General features: G+C 44.0%; 1 protein-coding gene across 1 annotated transcript in view; it reads right to left on the bottom strand.

Annotated features, from left to right (window-relative positions):
- Positions 1-226: 226 nt before the first annotated feature.
- Positions 227-19,528, bottom strand: part of tnk2b (tyrosine kinase, non-receptor, 2b) — a 45,192-nt gene continuing 25,890 nt past the window's right edge. The window contains exons 6-18 of the mRNA XM_069684893.1: positions 18,019-18,182; positions 16,162-16,281; positions 15,649-15,775; positions 15,328-15,474; positions 14,132-14,226; positions 13,720-13,914; positions 13,389-13,480; positions 12,887-12,931; positions 12,091-12,524; positions 10,814-11,986; positions 8,348-8,443; positions 5,577-5,707; positions 227-2,861 (exon numbers count right to left, since the gene is read on the bottom strand). Coding sequence (XP_069540994.1) covers positions 2,855-2,861; positions 5,577-5,707; positions 8,348-8,443; positions 10,814-11,986; positions 12,091-12,524; positions 12,887-12,931; positions 13,389-13,480; positions 13,720-13,914; positions 14,132-14,226; positions 15,328-15,474; positions 15,649-15,775; positions 16,162-16,281; positions 18,019-18,182 — 2,826 coding nt within the window. The 3' untranslated portion in view covers positions 227-2,854. The remainder of the gene's footprint in view (positions 2,862-5,576; positions 5,708-8,347; positions 8,444-10,813; positions 11,987-12,090; positions 12,525-12,886; positions 12,932-13,388; positions 13,481-13,719; positions 13,915-14,131; positions 14,227-15,327; positions 15,475-15,648; positions 15,776-16,161; positions 16,282-18,018; positions 18,183-19,528) is intronic.

Below are 19,528 nucleotides of genomic sequence, written 5' to 3'. Positions count from 1 at the left end.
GTTCTTGGTCATTTATACTAAATTAAAATAGTTTGGTTAATCAGGCTTTTAATCAGAATCTGTCTCATCTTCATAATGAGCTTTTATGCTTCTGAGGCTCGTGTGGAACATGTCTTCATTTAGTCAAAACAAAACCCAACATGGCGTCTCCCCTTCGGCAGCACTAAAACTTTAACAAGGAAACCTGAGGTGACTGAAAATCAATTAACACGCAGAGCAAAGGAGGTAAAAAATAATTCATTCTTTAATAAAAAATACATTTATAAATCCGGCAGCATGAACTTCTCTCGAACATTTCCATCAACCCAGGAGGAGAGGAGCAATGAAAGCCGACTGTACAGTAGGCGTTTAAAGTAAAAACACAATGTGGGGAGCAAATACATGAAAATGAGGAAGCAACGGCGAGATGGACTGAAGGAAAAAAAACAGCAAAAACATTATAAATGACGGAGGAAACAAAGACCAAACAGGAACATGTTGCTTTGGGTTGATCATAACACCACGAGGTTCACTTCAGTCCTTCAGTACGACTACAGCAGCTTGGTTTACACACAAACAACACATGGACACACGGAGGAGGCAGCACTCGCATCAGGGCGTCCTCAAACATCAGCTGTAGCCCAATACATCAGAGGGGAACATGGCGGATCTGACTCTGGATCCTGTTCTGGGGAGGAGTCACCAAACACTTCATAGTGAAAATCATGACAGAGGTGAAAGCTCGTTTTTCGCACGACAGGATGGCACTGATGGACGGACAGGAGGGAGGAGGTTACAGGTTCTACAGCAGCCTTATTGCACACAGGAGAAAAATCAGTCAAACATATTCCAAACACGTTTTTTATTATTTATTTTCAGCCTCCTAATTCGCCCGGACAGATAGCCGGCTTGTTGTGCTTCCATATTAGCTTTTTCAGAGGCCATTTGAAGCTGCTGCCCGGACAGATTGTGCTCAGACTTGTCACATGGTGGGCGTTTGTGCACATATGGAGGGGCCAGTTGGTTCGGAGCAAAGCCAACGTGGGTAAACATTTATATTGTAAGCTTAATAGATGGGTACCAGTTGGTAAAAAAGGGGTAGCACAGAAGGGATGTGTGTAAACGTATAAAGTGTTGTTTCGGGGCATTCGGGTGACCACATAAAAGTGAATTTTAGATGTGGAGTGCCTTTTATTCCCCTTCCTTTTACATACACTCGGTGCATCTGGAATAAAACAGGAGAACAAACGTTGAAGAGGCCCCAAAAGCTTCCTCTGTTCACTGAGTCCACAGCTGAGGGCTCTGCTGTGACAACACCCACTCGGAGGATCACATCCATCAGCGGGTTCACCTGCAGTTTAAGCTGCTGACCAAAATATCACGCTTGTGGTTATAAGTGATGATTACGGGGACAGGACGCGCGCTTTGGGGGTAAATTGTACTGCGTCGCTGTTATTGGCTTCCAACGTCGTCTGAGCTCATTGAGAAAACACCAAGCTGGCAGGACGGTTAAGCGGACACACAGGAGCTCTGTGTGGGCAAAGTGCTTAGAGGGGAGGGATGTGGAAAGATTATATCTGGGGTGTTTTCACTCACTGGGTGGCGATTTAATTCTTAACTCCCTATGAGGCGATCCGAAGAGAGACGCACGGCCTTTCCAGTAATGAAGATAACAGTCTTCTTTTGTCACATAAACGTCTCTTTGAAAGGATGTATAGTTCAGACCGTCTGAATATAAATTAGAAAGTTTTGTCGGACTCCAAAAAAAAAAAAAAAAAAAGACAAACTGCGTCTCTGATCTTCTATTTTCATTAATTCTCCACCAGTTTGACCTTTAACTCTGAGCACAGAGCCTGCAGCACTGCGACAAATCCCACTAACAACCCCCGGCACACTTTAAATAGAGCTGCACAAATTATTGAGGGTGTGACTTTTTGTTAATGTAGAAAAAGTTTTATGCAAAAAGAATTCCTTCTGCACAGAATCCCCTCGACTCAGCAGCAGAATCATCTCCCTAACCCTCTTTAGAACTATAAACAGGCCAAATGATATCCTGCACAGAGCCGCCCGGACAGCCAATTAAATAAAAGCTTTGTATTGTGTTGTGCTTTTATATCGGGGATAAGTGAACTCCCAAAACAGATGCTTTTAAGAGGCGCTGCTGTCGTCAAAACAAGGTTAAACTTTCATGAACTCTCGGCACATTATCTGCGCAGTGTTTGGGTTAAAGTCTGAGACGGTTTACTTCATTAGAAAACAGTTTTCAGTCAAACTGCAGCCCTATTCTGACGACATATAATGACTTTGGCAAAGTTTCAAACCTTTTTTGGGAGTGCTTCTGGAAATATTGTGCGATTTTTGGAGTCTTCAGATTCACTTTCAAACTGAGTGTTTAAAGCAGTTTATAAAAGAAAAGGTGAAATGATCTCTGCAGAAGGTCAAACATGCTGACGGCAGTGAGGATCGCAGTATTTTAGCACCAAGGACGCGTGACACTGTTGTGATTTGGTAAGGCGACGCAAATCAGGCTGACCACAAACCAGAAGTTCAGGGAAACTTCAGCCTTTGAAAAACTTCTAAAAGATGGAAAATGGCGGCCTAAAGAGTTCTACAAGCACACATCTCTCATACCAAAGTCAAAATATGACCCAATGTCCTTTTGTGCCCCCCAGGCTGAATTCCTTTGTCCGTGTTAAATACGAAAGGAGCCGTAATGCAGTTTGGTATTTGTGCTAGCTCAGTGAAAATGTGCTGGGTTCCTCCAAAGTCAAATACAGTCTTCTGATTGGATGTGAGTCTGTGCAGCTTCATCTTCTCGGATGATGTTTTACGGAGGATGAAGTTCCAATCAGAGCTCAGCAGCTTGAGATTTCTGTCACCGTCTGCAAATACAAAGAAGTTTTAGATTAGATCGAAAAAATCAAACCCTCCTAAATTATCCTGAATGATGTTTACACTGTCCTACAGGAGAGAGCTCCTCTTCTGAGGCCTTCAAGGTGAGTTACTCATTACATTATTCATATTTTTAATAAGAAACGAAACTACTAAAAATCAAGGAAAGCATGTTTAATTACTTATTCTTATTTTTTATAGCACACCTGAGGGGTGTACTACGAAGCGAGATTAGTGGAAAAGCTGCGTCTGTTGAGCCTAAAGAGTTTTCAGTGTCACGAAGCTGCCTCTCTTTTAACCTGGCTACATCACCATGGTAACTTACTGCAAAGCTGACCTGGTCGGGACCAGGTTATGTTCAGATTTTCAGCTTTAAAGGCTTAATATGCGACATATTGAGAGCAGGTGCGCGCTGCGGACGTAGGTGAGGACAGCAGACGACCAGCTGAGGAGCAGCCCCGCCTACTCCCCGAACAAAGTATCCAGAGCCGTATAGACAGAGAGTTGCGTCAGTGGAGGTCCAATATGCTCCATGATCCACCATTACGATGCAGCAACTCAGTCACATACAGACCAGTGTTTAGAGCTGACCCAGGCAGTCAGCCAAAAATAACTTCCTCAGAAGAGAGTGAAGTCAAACTCCCTCTGTGTTTGTTGTTCTCAGCTCTTTGTTTACATGGACGTGACGGCTCTGCGTTCCCGTTTCATGCGAGTTCATGTACACGTACTAGAGTAACATTACAGATGATAGCTAACTAGCTTGCTTAGTATACTGTAGTGTTACCATATCACGGTCACTCTGTGTAATTAACCACGTTGGCGGGCTGAAGCAACATGCATCGTAAACTAAAGTGTGCTAACGTTAGACCACAGCAGTACAATGCTGACTGCAGTCTGTTGCAACTCGAGCTGTAACATGCATTCTGACTAGATGAGCCTGTACAGGCCTACCAACCAAATCCCATTGTTTGCTCTGTTATAATAAAGTTCAGTATCTGCTACATAGAAGAACATAACGCTTAGAAAGGTCTTTGAAACGGGACAGCAGAACAGGTCAGGGTGGAAAAGTTAGCAGGTTGTAGGTTGGGGGAGGTGTGGCCAAACAGTGTTTTGTTTTGGTTTCATGCTGGGGCTCAAGTGCGACACCTACTGGACATAGAAGTCACATATTAAGCCTGTAAATTTGTTATAAAGCGCCGTCCTTTCATTAATTATGTCCTGACGATGTTCTCCACGGGTAATACAGATCCTCATCTGAGGTTATGTGTATCCGGAAACTTCTGGAACGTAACGTTACGCTTATATTATGAACCCCCTCCAGTCTCCCTCTTCTTGTTTTTACCTGTTTGCTTCAGGTTAAATTAAGACTTTAAATTCCAGCAGATCATCCATACATTTAAAGAGTGATGAGGACATTGGATCACGTTATTATGTTTGGTCCTAATTTCCTGCCAAGTCCGTTTTACACGGCTGGTTTCGCAGATAAAACGCAGATAATAAAACTGATGAGTCTGTTGGTATTTATCACAGATTAAATAAAATCAATTAATTAATTTGAATTCTATTTGGACAAATGCTATAGAGAGTTATTTCCACGCATTTGTCATGAAGTGAAAGTATCCGACCTAACTGCACTGACTATACTCCTGACATCATGTGTCACTGTTAAAGTTGTAGAGTTGTACTTTGTGTAGTTGTTACATTAGAGCGAGAGCGTTTCGTGTGATGAAACAAATACATTAATTTACGTTTTGTAGCGTTTCTCTCTTGCCTCTTGCAGCAGTGTTTGATTTTACTGTAATAACTTTTTAAATGTTCATCATGGTTTCTCATTTCAACAGTCTGACAGAAGCAGACAGACGATGATCGCTCCTTTTTCTGTGCGTGGCACAGAGCCTGAAGCAGCTGGGCTAACAGAGGAAGTTCACAACCACTCTAGTTACAACTGGTGCTTCAGGCTTAGTCGAGCCAGCTCACGTTAAGAAAGCCTGGGTATGTTGAACTTGCTTCGTTGTACACCCTCCTGCTTTGCCATTAAAGTTAAAAATATGAGGTTAGATGATGTTTTCTGTTTGGATTTTGATTGCTGGATGTCTACTGCACTGTCCATTTTTCAGCCGCATTATTTTGAAAATATAAACATTTAAATTAAAAACTGATCCCTTAATTTCGTTGAGTAATGTTTATATATATTTCTGTAAAAGAGATCGACAAAGCAGCAGAGAACTTTCTCAGTGTTGCAGCCGACCATGATTGTTAGCATCATTAGCAGAGCAGCAGCAGCTTCTCCTTGCATCACCCTGCTGCCTGTCTCTCGTCGGCTGCTAACTTTTCCAGCATACTTGCTGCAATTCAGATTTGGAGGAGGGTAAATTTGTGGAACTCCAGCCAAGCTAGGAGGCAGATTTTAATGATTTGTTTTTCTAAAATGGACCTCATGTCGGGATGTGGAGGGAGGTCTAGAATCTAATTTCCGGTAACAACGTCCAAACATGTGCCAGGTGAGCATTTACGTCACAAAAACAGAGACAAATTAGACACTGTGTGTGCCTAATAACATGACAGCCTTCTAGTATTAAATAACTTTGATTGATGGACAGTCCCTGCTGGATTGTAATATGAGAGCAGAGTCCATTAAGAGGTACAGATTCTGCTTGAGCAGAACCAGAGTCGAGCTAACAGAGCTATAGATTACAGCGCCGTACCTCTGTCTGTTGGCAGATCCGTAGTTATCTAACATCTGAGTGCTGGCCACCTCCAGGTTCCAGTCACACATCTCCAGCAGCTTTAGACATTCGGACCTGCTCCTCAGACCCAAACAGAACAACTGCTCCACCTGCAGAGAGACGGAGAACAAACACAACAAGATGAAGAGAGCTGCACAAAGAGGCCAGGAGGCAGGGAGGGGGGAGGGGGGAGGCAGGAGAGGGGACATTACAGTGGAGTCATGGGGTCAGGTAATGACTCGGAGAGAACTGCAGATACTTCTTCATGCGAGTGTGTTTGTAAGCTTATTATGACATTATTTCAGTCCTAATATAATCTCATTGTCTTTCCCGAACACACTTCCATTGCTCCAATTGAATCTGAGTCCTCTGGATTGCATTTTTATTTATCTTCCAAACTTTGCCACCCCTATAAAAGAGCACTCAAGCGTTCCCCTGTACCCACTGCCATCTGAAACACATCCTCTATCCAGCCACAGGGGCCCCAACCACAAGCGGAGGGGGCCAAACTCTGTCTATATGCTTTTTTTATTTATAGCACGCTCATTGCAGCAGAGAGCAGGAGTTCCCTGAAGGTTCGGCAGAGTTGCTGCTCTCATATCCTGATATGAACCCATAAAGTAAAAGTAACATTCAGCAACTGAATGACTACCTGTTAGCCGTGCTATGCTGTATAAAAGAGGTTATTAAAGAAAGGGAATCAACAGCTGAGCTGAGAGGCAGTGAGCTGGATCTCTGAGGACACTGCAGCACAGCACTGTTTACTACTGAAGTCTCTTAATAATCGCACTGCTGCCATATAATGGTGCACTTCACTTTTATTCTGATGGACTAAAACCATCCGGGTGAGACTGACATTGTTTGTAACTGTGGGTTTCATGAGGTTAAAGGAGTGTTTGTGAACTTTTTATGATTATATCGTATTTAAGACTATGGAGCACAAAAACAGACAAAATGCTGTAAAAAAGTTAGCAGATATATCGAAAATATGACTGAATACACAAAGAAGTAATACCATCAGATAAAAAAAAATTGGTGTTGACAAAAAATGTTCTTACTTCTCGTTCTCTACCTCTTAACAGTTGGTAACCTCTTTTTACAGATTCTACATAAATGTGTTCTGGTTTCCGTTCATGTATCAGCAGGAAAAACAGTCCGTGTGGAGCGCAAAAGCAGGCGGAACATAATGCGCCATAATGCCATCCCGGCTCCCATCAGCGGCTATCTGACAACGATTTAGCTTCTTATTCATCTCTATAAACACACATCTGCAGCAAGTGCAGCTAACAATCTGTTCTAGATCAACAATACAACTTGAGTGACAAATCTGCTTGATGATGTGTCGCAAAAGCCGCTCAGCGTACAAATTTCCCGACTCCCTCGAATGCATCAGAAACGATCGGTCCGACCTCCGTTCAACAAACGAGCATTTTAAAAGTAGTTTCCTTCTCCTCTTGAGGACAGACCTGACAAAGCTTCATTTTGACTTTTCTAACTTTAACTTTTTTTTCCTCAAGCTGCTAACTGGACTGTAAACAAAGCAGCGCACAGAGAAGGAAGTATTGGCTGGAGGTCCTTATCGCTAAACGCTGGCTAACCCGGAATGCCCACAATGTTTGCTGTTGCTCACAGAGGCTTGTATCGCCGCCAGCTGAGACCGAGTGGTTCAGAGATTGAACAAGTGGTAACAAATAAAACCGTTTTTTTTTTATAATAGGAAAGGAAAATAGACTTATTTCTACTGCACTGCTTGCTGTTAAAAAAAATGCATTGAAGGTAATATTTTGAAGACAGACGAATGCGGTCAGTGACCTTTCAAGTAATCTTAACAGGATAAACGTCTTTGGCTGTTATAAGAGTTTACACAGCTGTTCTACAGCAGTAAGCAGTGTGGTAAATATGTTATGAACACTATAAGCTCTGGTTTGAAAGGTTTTGTGACAGATGCCACACTGATGAGTCATGAATTGAGAATATTTAAAGTCATTCATTTATAAAAAAGAAAAAAAGAAAAATCAATGCAACTATTATCTTAAAAATATAGTTTTTCCATTATTTTTACCGGTGCCTGGTTGTGATGCGGTACTACCGTCAGACGGTTGCTATAGCACATCTGAAAGCTGTTTGCTTACCGCCATTAAAAAACAAGGGAAGAAGAAAGCGTTAGTGCCAGGTGCCGGTAAAACTGGTGCGGCGCTGTGAGATTCGGAACGAGTGAAAAATTCAGAGACTTCTGCAGACGTCAAAGAGTTCTGTGTGAAACTCTTTAGAAAAAATAAACGCAAATGAGGTCAAGTGCAAACTTTACCAGGTAAAACTAGCATGGGGCGATCTTTGAGTAATAATCAAATAGTTCTTAGTGAATATCAAATTGTATTTTTGTTTGAAATGCCCATCCCTAACTGCAATCATGTCACACACATAAACATCCAATCCCTCCCGTCTTATTAACGTATAAATCTAGCTTTGTTAGAAATAGCATCATAAAGTTACTAATCGGAAGAGAAAAAAACATTTATATTATATTTTTCTTTCTGTAATTTAACCAGTTAACACACTTAATCATCCACTGATGTATTCATTCATGTTTTGTTCTTGTCTGATAACCTTTTTCTAGACTTTGTCAGTTTGAGGGCTCCATCAAAACCTTTATAAAATCATTATTGTGATTATTACAGAATCACCATATGAACGACATATGAAACAATGCACATCAAGCTTCTTCAGAGCCTTCTTCTAATCCCTCTCACCTTTAGATAATGCACAGCTTTCTGGATGTTCCAGTTGTGGTTCTGGAGGGCGGCCTGGCACTCCTCTATTGTCACACCATGAACGGCCTCCTGCACCTGCATCACACAACATCAACAGTGTCACTCTCTGCAGCATCTAACAACTGTTATACTCCCCTGGCTCTGATTGTTCACCTGACCTCAGTGCTGACTTCTTTAGGAGCACCTGTACACGACGGGATCCCTTTTTTCACCCTTTAGCTTTCTAGGCGATTATACAAGTCCATTTTTTTTTTCACTTTTGGCTTCACCAAGTTGAGGATAAGAATCCAAGTGACATTGTGTTCTGTTATTTATGTTATTTATCTATATGTAATACCGCACAGTCTACAGCTCGTAAATGCGAAGGGCACGTCTTCGTCTTGCATCCAGCTCCTCTGCAGTACACTTTATTTATGACCCCTCGTTCTCACTGCAGCTCGTGTGCGGCCACAGATCCCAGTATATCCATTACAAGATGCCATGTGCCTGATCGATGGAGACCCTTCGGTGTTTCGCAGTGACTCTTACTCCAGCTCAATCGGTGTCACAATCAATCGGCCGGCCAAAAGAAACCAATCAAAGTCTGCTTCCACGCCTCTCAAATTCAATTCGCAGCAATAATTAATACGACCTTTGTCTCTGAAGAACACTGACAGCCTTTAAACGAGTTCTGAGAAGTTGCAACAGGTTTGTGCTTTTTCATTGGAAAAACAAATGTTTGTTTGTGACCAAACTTCGTCTGATCGGCAGGCTTTTATAAGTTCATTTGCAGGTTAAAAACATTATAACATGCAAGTTTCATCAGCACCTATTATGTTCACTTATGTTCTGTATGTGCTAGAAATTACTCTTGCCTTCTCTCGAACAGAAAGAGAAACACACTTAAACACACATACACACAATTTTCCCTACAGGCAATGACCTGTACGGAAAACCAATAAAATTGCCCTCTGTTGCCCCCTTGTGTTCAGTACGGATACTGTATGTATGCTACTGTACACCACAATGATGCAATTATCGGCTCTGTAAAAAATAAGAGAGCACTGCAAACATTCCTGAAATCAGCCTCTCTCTCTCTACAGGTCATGGTCGGCCCAATCCAGATGTGAACCCCACTGACCTCCTGAATGTGATCAAGAGGAAGCGAGTTAAAACAGTATTCTGTTGTTTAAACATGAACTTGTTTTCTTTGCTTTGTTCAAGGGCTGAAAAACAATCTTATTTTCTTACCTGTCGTCGTCATTTACTGCAAATAAAAGACCTCAATGAGAATATTTGATTTGGAAGTAGAAAAAATGTTGTTTACAATAAAACAAAAGTTAATTTTACTCAAACACAAACCTATAAATAGAATAACTGAAGAAAAACTTTTGTTTGCAGTGGTCTTCTAATAATAATAATAATTTTCTGGAGCTGTATATTAATTAGTTACATTAACTGTAAGAAAAAAGTTTCAACTGAGTCAAACTGGTCATGTATCAAATCAAAAGATTTTCTTTAAAATAAATGTCTGTTAAGTTACTATTTATCACCGAATGAGGTAACACAATGGTGAGTGAGCCTATGGCCCACTGATGAAAGCCTTTACATTTGCAGTATATAGTATTATTACAGACTGGGTGTCTGTGGCAACTTTAGCAGAAAAAATCACAAGCGGCGCCCAGTTAGTGACGCGTTTTCCATCAGCCAGCAGTAGTTGGTCTGCCAGAGAGGGTAGGCGGAGCTAAGCGGCTGCTTTTCCGGTCTCTGCAAGTGTTGCAGGTAAACAGTAATCTACTATGGCTGAACAAACAAAGAAAAGATCGATGACTACAGATACAACTTCAACAATAAGTGAAAATCCAAAGAAAAAGAAACAAATTGGACGCTCAGATGAAGCAAACAGTCTGAAAAGGAAAGCGACCGTCCGCGAGGAAAATCAAGAGTTACAACCGGAGCCAACCGTGGACGTCACACATGCAACACTGTCTGGATATCTGGGAAGTGTTCTCCCGCAATTACCGTTTATCAACATAGGTGCCGCCAAAGAGAACGAGATCTTCGGGATTACAACTTTAAAATCTGATAAAACCAATCACACTAAATCACGCCAACACTGCTCTGACATGTTGGCTCTTATCTCTGTGATAAAGACTTCGTCTCACATTAAAGGAGATACAGTCTTTCATATCAGTGATTTGAAAGAGCTGATGGTTATTGTATAGTTTAAGGGCTTTACAAAGCAATCAAAGTATAATTAAGGCAGGCATGAGGTCACCTGTATATTACATGTAAACCATCTCACTGCAGAGCTTTCACATCCATCATGAGAGAGAGGAAGTGTTGCACTTTAATTACCAAAGCAATAAATAACACCTCACAGGCAGTGATATTAATCTTATATTATACACACAATCTATTTCTAATGAGAAGTTTCAAAGGTAATCTGAATCTCTCTGACCTTACCATTCTGACCCTGTCAGCGGAGCTCCCTCCTCCATCTGTCCTGGTGCAGGAAGCAGGCACCACTGCTGCTGTCAGGCCGTCTGAGCAGACTCGAGGGAGACTGACTGATGTCTTCATCCCTGACCGCGGCAGCCCCCCCAGACTGCTGTTATTGTTGGAGGAGAAGTTAGCCTTCAGCTCGCCGGGCTGAGAGAGTCCCTGTCCCTGTGCGTGTCCCTGCAGGGTCTGGCTGTTGATCACCATGGGTCTGACTGTGGCCGTGTTAGCTTGCCGTACGTGCCTCTCCTCCACGGCGCTGGCAGGCAGGCTCTCCGCCTCTCTGAAGAAGCGGTCGTAGCGGTCGAGGTACGGCGGCCTCTCTGGTAGGAGGTAATAGTGGGTGTTACTGACTTTACGTCCGTCTCGTACGATGGGGAGGATACAGGGGCCCTTGCTCGAGGCGTCCTTCCCCTGCGCCTGAGCCTGGATCACTTTGGGTGCAGCATATTTAGGGTCTGAGGCGAAGCTGTGCGTGGTGGGCATGAGTTTACCCGGGGAGGTGGAGAGGTAGGAGCCGTAGGCGTGTGTGGAGGAGCAGGAGGTGGTGGGGCTGACAGAGTAGACTCTCTGCTGAGGGGAGCACACCACCAGGGTCATGGGGCTGGGAGTCCTGGAGCTCGGCTGAGACAGAGGGTCTCTGGGAGGGATCTGAGGAGGTCTTTCCTGCTCTGAGAGCGAGTCTGTGGAGTCAGGTGGCGTCGGTGACAGAGAGAGATCCCTCGACCAGCGAGCAGATGAGTAGTCGCCTCTTTTTATGGGGCGAGGGGGGATGGGGACACGAGGGGGGATCTGAGGTTTGTCCTCAGGAGGAACAACGCTGTGCAGCTGCCCCTCCTGGGTCTGTGGAGTCTGAGGGCAGGAGGTAGAGGTCTGGGACGGCGCAGCGCTTCCTGTTGGCACGTTGAGCCTCCTCATGCACTCCTGCTGCAGCTCCTGGAATATCTCAGCAGACTGGGAGAAGGAGGAGGACAGGTTGTGGCTCTGCCTGCTGGGGAGGAAGAGGTTGTCCTCCAGTCCGGGTCTGTCTGACGCCCTGGAGACAAGAAAGTCCGCCTCCACCTTCTGCCCGGAGGAGAGAGCCTCGTCACGCTGCTCCTCTTCATGCGGCTGCTCTGTGCTGGTGATGGAGCTCACCTTTGGGGAGGAAGAAGATTAAAACTTTTACATTCTGATTTAAGAAGAGACGAAGATGAAAGTTTGGTATGATGTAAAATGTGCTGTATCACCTCCTACCGTACCTCCATGTCGTCTTCATCTTGAGCTACATCATCATACGCTGGGGGTGGGGGCAAAGGTCGAGCATCCCAGTCCACCACTGGTGTCGGGTGAAGGGGGCGGGGCAACGATTTGGACGGACTCTGAGGCGGAGTCCGGTCCAGGATGTTCTCCGCTTCCAAAGCGAGCCTCGCCAGAGAGGGAATCTGAATTTCGACCACAGGAGAGGGGGAGGGCGTGGGCGGGGGGTACTCCTCCCCAAAGTCAATGAGGGACACTTCACTGTTGGGGTTGTAGCCCGAGCCCGACGTCCGGCCGCCCCCGTGTTTGGAGGCAGAGACCCAGGCTGCCGGTTTGAGCTTCAAGCCTTTGACAGAACCTGTTTTCCGAAGTGATAATCTCTTTAGTCCGGCTGAAGTCAGATCCTCATCGTCGTTTACTGGGTCATAACAAGGCTCTGCAGACACGAACACACAAAACTCATTACTTGACTGGAATAAGAGAGAGGAATGACACTGATGCTCTTTTCACATCAAACCACTAAACACAAGACACACTCCACTCCACAGAAAGCCTACAAGTTAAGTCCTACAGGGCACAGCAAGGACACTGCACACCTGTTAGTGGGGCACAAATGGGGGAAAAGATGGAGAAACAATGACGTCAAGAGAGGAAATAAAAGCAGACGACAGAATCACCGCAAAGACAGGCAAAGGAGAGACAACACACTAACGGATGTACCTTTGAGGAGTGGAGCAAGGAGGGAACAGAGAGGGCAGGAGCAATGTGTGAGGAGCTGCTGAGGGAAACCAGACTTACTCTTGAGTAACACGGCTGGCTGAGGAGGCCGGGGAGGAGGCTCCTCTGCATAAAAAGAAAAAGCAAAGACCGCCAGGACCGCGAAGGGTTGAAAGATGAAAGAAAAGACAGCGGCAAAGGGAGAAAGATTAGAGGAGGGAAAGCAGGAAGCAAATGTCAGGTTGCATAAGAAAGCTTTGCCAGCATGTGTTCAGAAAAATCAAAAGAAAGCTCTGTGCTGGACCTTTTTCAGAAGCGCTGCCATAACCTTTAAATCTAATTGATGATGTAAGAGTACAAAAAACAGGATAGCTTAAATGTTGAATCTGATCATTTGCCATTTGATTGAAAGGCGTGTTAAGCACCGACCAGCATTGACTTTCAGCTCCTGAGCTAAATGCTAACCGAGTTTAAATAAGCTCTGCTAACGAGAAAGTTTGAACCCAGAGATTGTGGACGCTGAATGTTATTACCTGTGTGTTAATGCATTCATGACTGTGTGGTAAAGAGCTCTTTTACTCACTTCTAGCTCGTCCCGGGAGCTGCGTGGGCCGAGCAGCGCTGAGGTCGACGCTGAGGACATCAGGAGGATCCATGGGATTCCCGAGGTACAGGCTGCAGGGAGGAGGAGGACAGACTTAATTACAGTCAATGTCAAAACACTGAATCCAACAAACCTGTGGTAAAATGTTGTAATATTGTGCTACTGCCATCTATTGGTGACAGTGTATCAGGACAACTCAGTCCCAGAGTATTTATAAAGCTATAAACAGACCGGTTAAGAGCTCTCTGGGTAAACTGTGGTACCAATGTCACATAACACTAAAAGTTATTAAACATGAATTGTTTCATACTCGTCGATCCTGTCGGGGAAGCCCCAGCAGCGGTGAGGGTTGGAGTCTCCGTGTCCCGTGTGGATGAAGCTGTTCTTAAGCGGCCGGCTGATGTCGTGAGCTGACAAACCGGCGACTGATGTCACCACGTTTCTGGGGAACTGGCCCAACTTCAGGGTCCGCTTGTTTTGACCTCGCCACCAGTAGTTCTCTGCCCTGAAAGACGGGGAGATTAAACAGGCGCCCCAAAGATGTCCATTTTAATGTCTTTGTTTGTCTATTCTTTTTCCTTGTGTCTTTAAATCTAAATGTGAACACAGTATATAAACAAGAAAGAAAAGTTACAACGCTGGCCAGCAGGTTTGTTCGGTTAAAGTGACACGTTAGGAAAAAGGCTTCTCGTTGAAACATGAACCGTCTTGTTGACACCCACCTCCCCTCGATGATGGTGATGACATCATTGACCTGGATGTGGAGTTTGTCCATCTCGTCAAAGTCCTGCAGAGCACACATGTCTGTGGGCATGGTCTGAAAACACACACACATACAGAGGCACACTTTTATGAATGAACCAGCAGTCACTCCAGCTAGAGGGCATATTTCAGTTTGTCCTTCACAGTGACTCCACTAGGGGGAGCTAATAGTCTGTTTATTCAACAACAGATGAGGGAAGCCTCTCTGCTACAAGTGGTTAAGATTGCCTTCATGTGTATTTTCCAAGATGGATGTGAATGGAAATGATGAACAGGTAAACAAAGTATCCCTAACAATACCACAAGAAGCTTTAAAAAGACCTATTATATTATTTTCTAAAAATATTATATATTATTTATTCACTTATTGCTTATTATTAATTTTTCTTTCTCTCCTTACTCTCCCTGGCAAATGCAAAAATGCAATACTCTTGAAAACTCTGTGTCAGATCACATAACACAGATAAACATCTCTTACAAAAACACCCATTCATTTTCTTTTCATTTAGTTGTCTTACAGATATAATCAAGATAAAGATATAAAAGGTTTTCATGTAAATAAATGTCTGTTAAGTCACTATCTATCGCCGAATGAGGTAACTCAATTGTGATTGAGCCTATGGCCCACTGATGAAAGCCTTTGCATTTGCAGTATATAGTATTATTAAAGACTGGGTGTCTGGCGCCCAGTTAGTGACACATTTTCTATCAGCCAGCAGTGGTTGGTCTGCCAGAGAGGGTAGGCGGAGCTAAGCGGCTGCTTTTCCAGTCTCTGCAAGTGTTGCGAGTAAACAGTAATCTACTATGGCTGAACAAACAAAGAAAAGATGGATGACTACAGATACAACTTCAAAAATAAGTGAAAATCCAAAGAAAAAGAAACAAATTGGACGCTCAGATGAAGGCAAACAGTCTGAAAAGGAAAGCGACCATCAGTGAGGAAAATCAAGACTTACAACAGTAACAAAGGGAGGCAGCTGTAAACATCTGGGTATCTGGGATGTATGCTCCCACAATTGCCTTTAATCGCCACAAAGTGGCGTCGCTTATTTTTGTCATATTATCCCACCAATAAAAATGAAAATGATTAAAGAAAACTCATATTAAATATCCTGGATTAAACACTCCGTAGCGACCCACATGACGGCTCTCGTACCTCAAGCAGGAACTCCCGCAGGGCGACAAACGTGGGCCTGTCGTCTGGTTTCTGAGCCCAGCACTGCAGCATGACGTTGTAGATATCCTGCGGACAGTCTTCAGGCTTTGGAAGGCGCTCACCTTCTTTATCAATCTTGTGCAGGATCTAGAAATTGTTTTATAAAGGACAAACACAGTTAAAAAAGTAAGAATGAAGAATATATATCAGTGAAGATGTGAATAACGGTGACTAGTTCTTACAAACTTCAGCTTCAGTATGTCTTGTGTATATATGCTATATACTGTATGTGTATTTATTTGTCTGTGTGTTCGTGTTTACCTGGCTCCCATTAAGGCCCAGCCATGGCTCCTGGCCATGTGTGAACATCTCCCAGAGCGTGACTCCAAACATCCATGTGTCTGTAGCGTGGGAGAACGTTCTGGTCTTCAGACTCTCTGGGGCACACCTGCAGCAGGAGAGACAACAAACCTCAATCACTTATATACAGGTCTAAGCAAAGGTCACTTTGGGCAGAGAATGTATTCAGTCTTTAATGTAGCTACTTAAACATTGAAACATTGTTTTAAAGAAGTTCGCCGAGTTTGGAAACTAAAATCATAAATGTATCGGGGGGGAAAAAACAGTGGAGAGAAAGAGAACAAACCCAGCGAGCATTGTTTTATAAGAATCATCAGCACGGCTGGAATGCAGCTGTGACTGATCGCGTTTCTCTGTGAAATCTTTCTGCAATAAAATAAATCTGTTCCCACCACTTAAACCGCTCACATCCCTCCCTGGTTTGCTTCCAAGTACAGCTGTGCTTTTATTGTGCTGCTCTCTCGGTCCACCCACCACGCAAACGGGACCTTTCGGTGCTCCTGCATGACGTAGTGCTCGTCGTTGTTGGGCAGCGCCCTCATCAGGCCGAAGTCACCGATCTTCACTCTGTGAGCTGAGGCCAGCAGGATGTTCCTTCAGAGAGACAGCGACACATTATAGAGCTAGATGTTTAAAATAAACATATGTAGTAAGTAGTCACAGCATCTTTTTAAACTCTGCATTGCAAAGGCGTACTCTGGAAAAACTGGAAGGCAGCTGTTTATTATATCACTTTTTTAAGTTCACAGAAGCTCTCCACAAGCAGCAGCAACCAAGACAATTAAACAAAATCACATGACAGGGAGTGATGTTGTACTGAGTGTGATATTGCTTTTATACAACAGTTATACAAGCGACAAATAGTAGTGAACAGTAACAATCAACAACAGATTATTTTTTGCTCCACCGACTCAACTAGTTCCACAACTTAACTGAAACTGGACTTTTGTTGCCAAGCAACCCAAACATTCTGCTGCACCCTGTGTCTCCAGGTTACCACAGATCAGCTGTTTTCATCATGTACATTTATCTGTTTGATTTGATTTATCATCAACCAGTGAAACAAGAGTCTGCTGTGTGATTCAGAGGTACCAGTGTTATGACTGAGTCATATATGAGTCCAGCTGTTGTATTGTTAACGAGTGTAATGATGTGTCTCTGCCTCCTTGCCTGGGGTGGCCGCTGTTGTCTGTGTGTGTGTGTGTGTGTGTGTGTGTGTGTGTGCGTGCGCGTGTTTTCTGCTTCTTTGTGCGGTGTTGCAGGTGGTTGAGGCGGAGTGATACACAGAGTGAAAAGTCCCAGTGATGTTGTTCTCTATATCAGCACTCATAGAATGCCTCTTGGCCACTCAGATTACTTGGTTTGAACTAAATGTTGTATAAGGACGAATACATCTATAAAAGTTTTTTTTTTGGCCTTGGCTTCATTTATAGGACAGCTTGAAGATAGACAGGAAATGTTGGGAGTAGAGAGTGGGGGATGACATGCACCAAATGATCGGCAGACCGGAAGTCGAACCTGTGATCAGTGCGACGAGAACTGTAGCCTCTGTACATGGGGCGCCTGCTCTACCAACTGAGCTAAACAGCGCTCCACGTCTATAAAAGTTTTATGAATAGGTCTTTTATTGTTTTTTTTAAATGTTTTAAAGGAGCACGTCACCCCTGAAAAAAAAAAAAATCCTACCATAATGACATTAGCTCCCCATAATAGCATGATAGGCCTGAGGTTGAAAATGGGCGAACTGGCCCTTTAAGAGTTGCATCAAACCCCTAAATCCCCTATAAAAAGAGGCAGTTGTAATGTTCAATCTCGAACATAACTCAGATTTGATGATCTGATCATAAATGAAGTCCATGTGCCGTTCAGTTACAGTTATCTTAGCATGTTGTACTCAGTGCTGATCATGTCCTCTTGTGAAAGCAGCCCTAAACTTCAGGACCAACTTCAGGTAGAAACAACCACAGCTTGAGAAAAAGTGTTTGTCATCCTGTAGCAGCCGTGTGCAGTCACAGCTTTAACAAGGAAAATGACTCACTTTTACCAAGAGTTTTTCTCAGGCACTAACAGAGTGTCAACAGTTTAAGTAAAAGTGACGAATTTGGGCAAGACCAACAGCTTAGACCACCCAGGACAGCCAGCCAACCAGTGACTCATGCTGCTTCAGGGCCAAGCCTCCCTGTAACAGCCTGTAAATTTTGGGTGGAGGACAGGAGAAGCTATATAAATAATTCAACCCACCAATAAAAATAAATCCAGGGGGAGAACACACCCTTTTTATAGCTGATAAAACTTATCAAGTCCACCTTTAGAAAGTTCCCTGCCTCCTACCTGGCTGCCAGGTCCCTGTGGATGAACCTCCTCTGCTCCAGGTAGGCCATGCCACAGGCCACCTGCACGGCGTACTGACACAGAGTGTGGATCAACACGGGGCCCTGCGGACGCACACAACGCAGACGCTCCAGCAGAGAACCCAGAGGAGCCAGCTCAGTCACCTTCAGAGGGGGAGAGAGAGGGGGAGAGAGTGGGTGAGAAGAGGAATGTGGGAGTGAAAAGCAAAAGAAGGAGGGATAGATGATTAAGACAAGAAAGAGAGGAGGGATTTAAAGATAAAATGAGGAAAATAAGTGAGAGTAGGAGGAAAAAAGACGACAATCCCATCACATGGACTGAAATATCTGGCTATATGAATCAGAAACGACTACAGAGTAATACTGGAGTTGTTTTAATACTAATACCAGTTTTAGAAATGCCTCTTGTACAAGCAAAATTGCAGCACTGGGTATTAGCTAGTCAATGCTACAATCCTAAACCATTGTTTATAAGCTGTGTCCCAATCCAGGGGCCACAGCCTTCGAAGGAAACGTCCACGGAGGATGCTCCATTCATAGCCAGCGGAGACCATTAAAGCCGAGCTGAAATGAGACGGTCTGGTCTACCCTTGCGTCACCAAATGCTGCTCCTGTTGCCTAGCAATAGGTAGCTAGTGGGTTAACTAGCTAGCATAACTAACATCGTTAACCTATTATTTTAAGGATAATTTGTTTCAAGGGCTCTTTCGTTTCTTAAACATGTATCACACTCACTCTTCGATTCAGTTGAAACCAAAAACTTTTACATTTCAAAGGGTATTCTTCAGCCTCGTAAAAGTCTGCCATTTCGTTTGAATAGGCATGCAATGAATCGTGGGATACGTTGGGCCGCGAAGGATCCATCGGGTGCATCCTTTGCGGCCCGGGAAACGGAGGACATATTTGTCAGCAGCAACTGAAGGAGCGTTCAAATTGGGACAGCCGTCGACGCGCTTCTGTGACGCAATCGGCCTTCAAATACGGCCTTCGGAGGCTGCAGTCCTTGGATTGGGACACAGCTCTAAGTTTACCACAGACTGGATAAAAAGATGGACGACATTAAAGTGAAGCCAAACCCTCTCTATCGCCCCCTGCTGACTGGCTGCAGTTTAGGTTATAAAGCCTGATCTGTTCCTGATTAGCAGAGTAGAGGAGGAACGGCGAGAGGAGACGTAACTAAAACAATCACGACAGCCAGTGAAGTTTACATATCTGTGAACGTCTGCTTCAGAGCAACACAAGAAGCTGTTCTGCTGTTACACACTGTTTTGGTTAGCGAAAGCGGCTACAGCTGCTCCACCCGCTGATCTCTACTGCGCAGCTCTGGCTCCAAATGACATCACCATCGCAAGGTGGCAGCGCCCGTCACAGGGGCTACTTTGGCTTCACTTTTGTACAATGAGAGAAGATGGAGACGCGTTGTCCATCTATATATACAGTCATTGATGTTTACCAATCACACATATATCAAGGACTTATTTATGTATGTT

The sequence above is a fragment of the Semicossyphus pulcher genome, unplaced genomic scaffold, assembly GCF_022749685.1.
Source record: "Semicossyphus pulcher isolate SPU_LCO1_2020_fin unplaced genomic scaffold, fSemPul1.0.p SCAF_7, whole genome shotgun sequence".
In the NCBI taxonomy this organism is placed as follows: Eukaryota; Metazoa; Chordata; class Actinopteri; order Labriformes; family Labridae; genus Semicossyphus; species Semicossyphus pulcher.
This window is presented reverse-complemented; position numbering and strand designations above follow the sequence as displayed.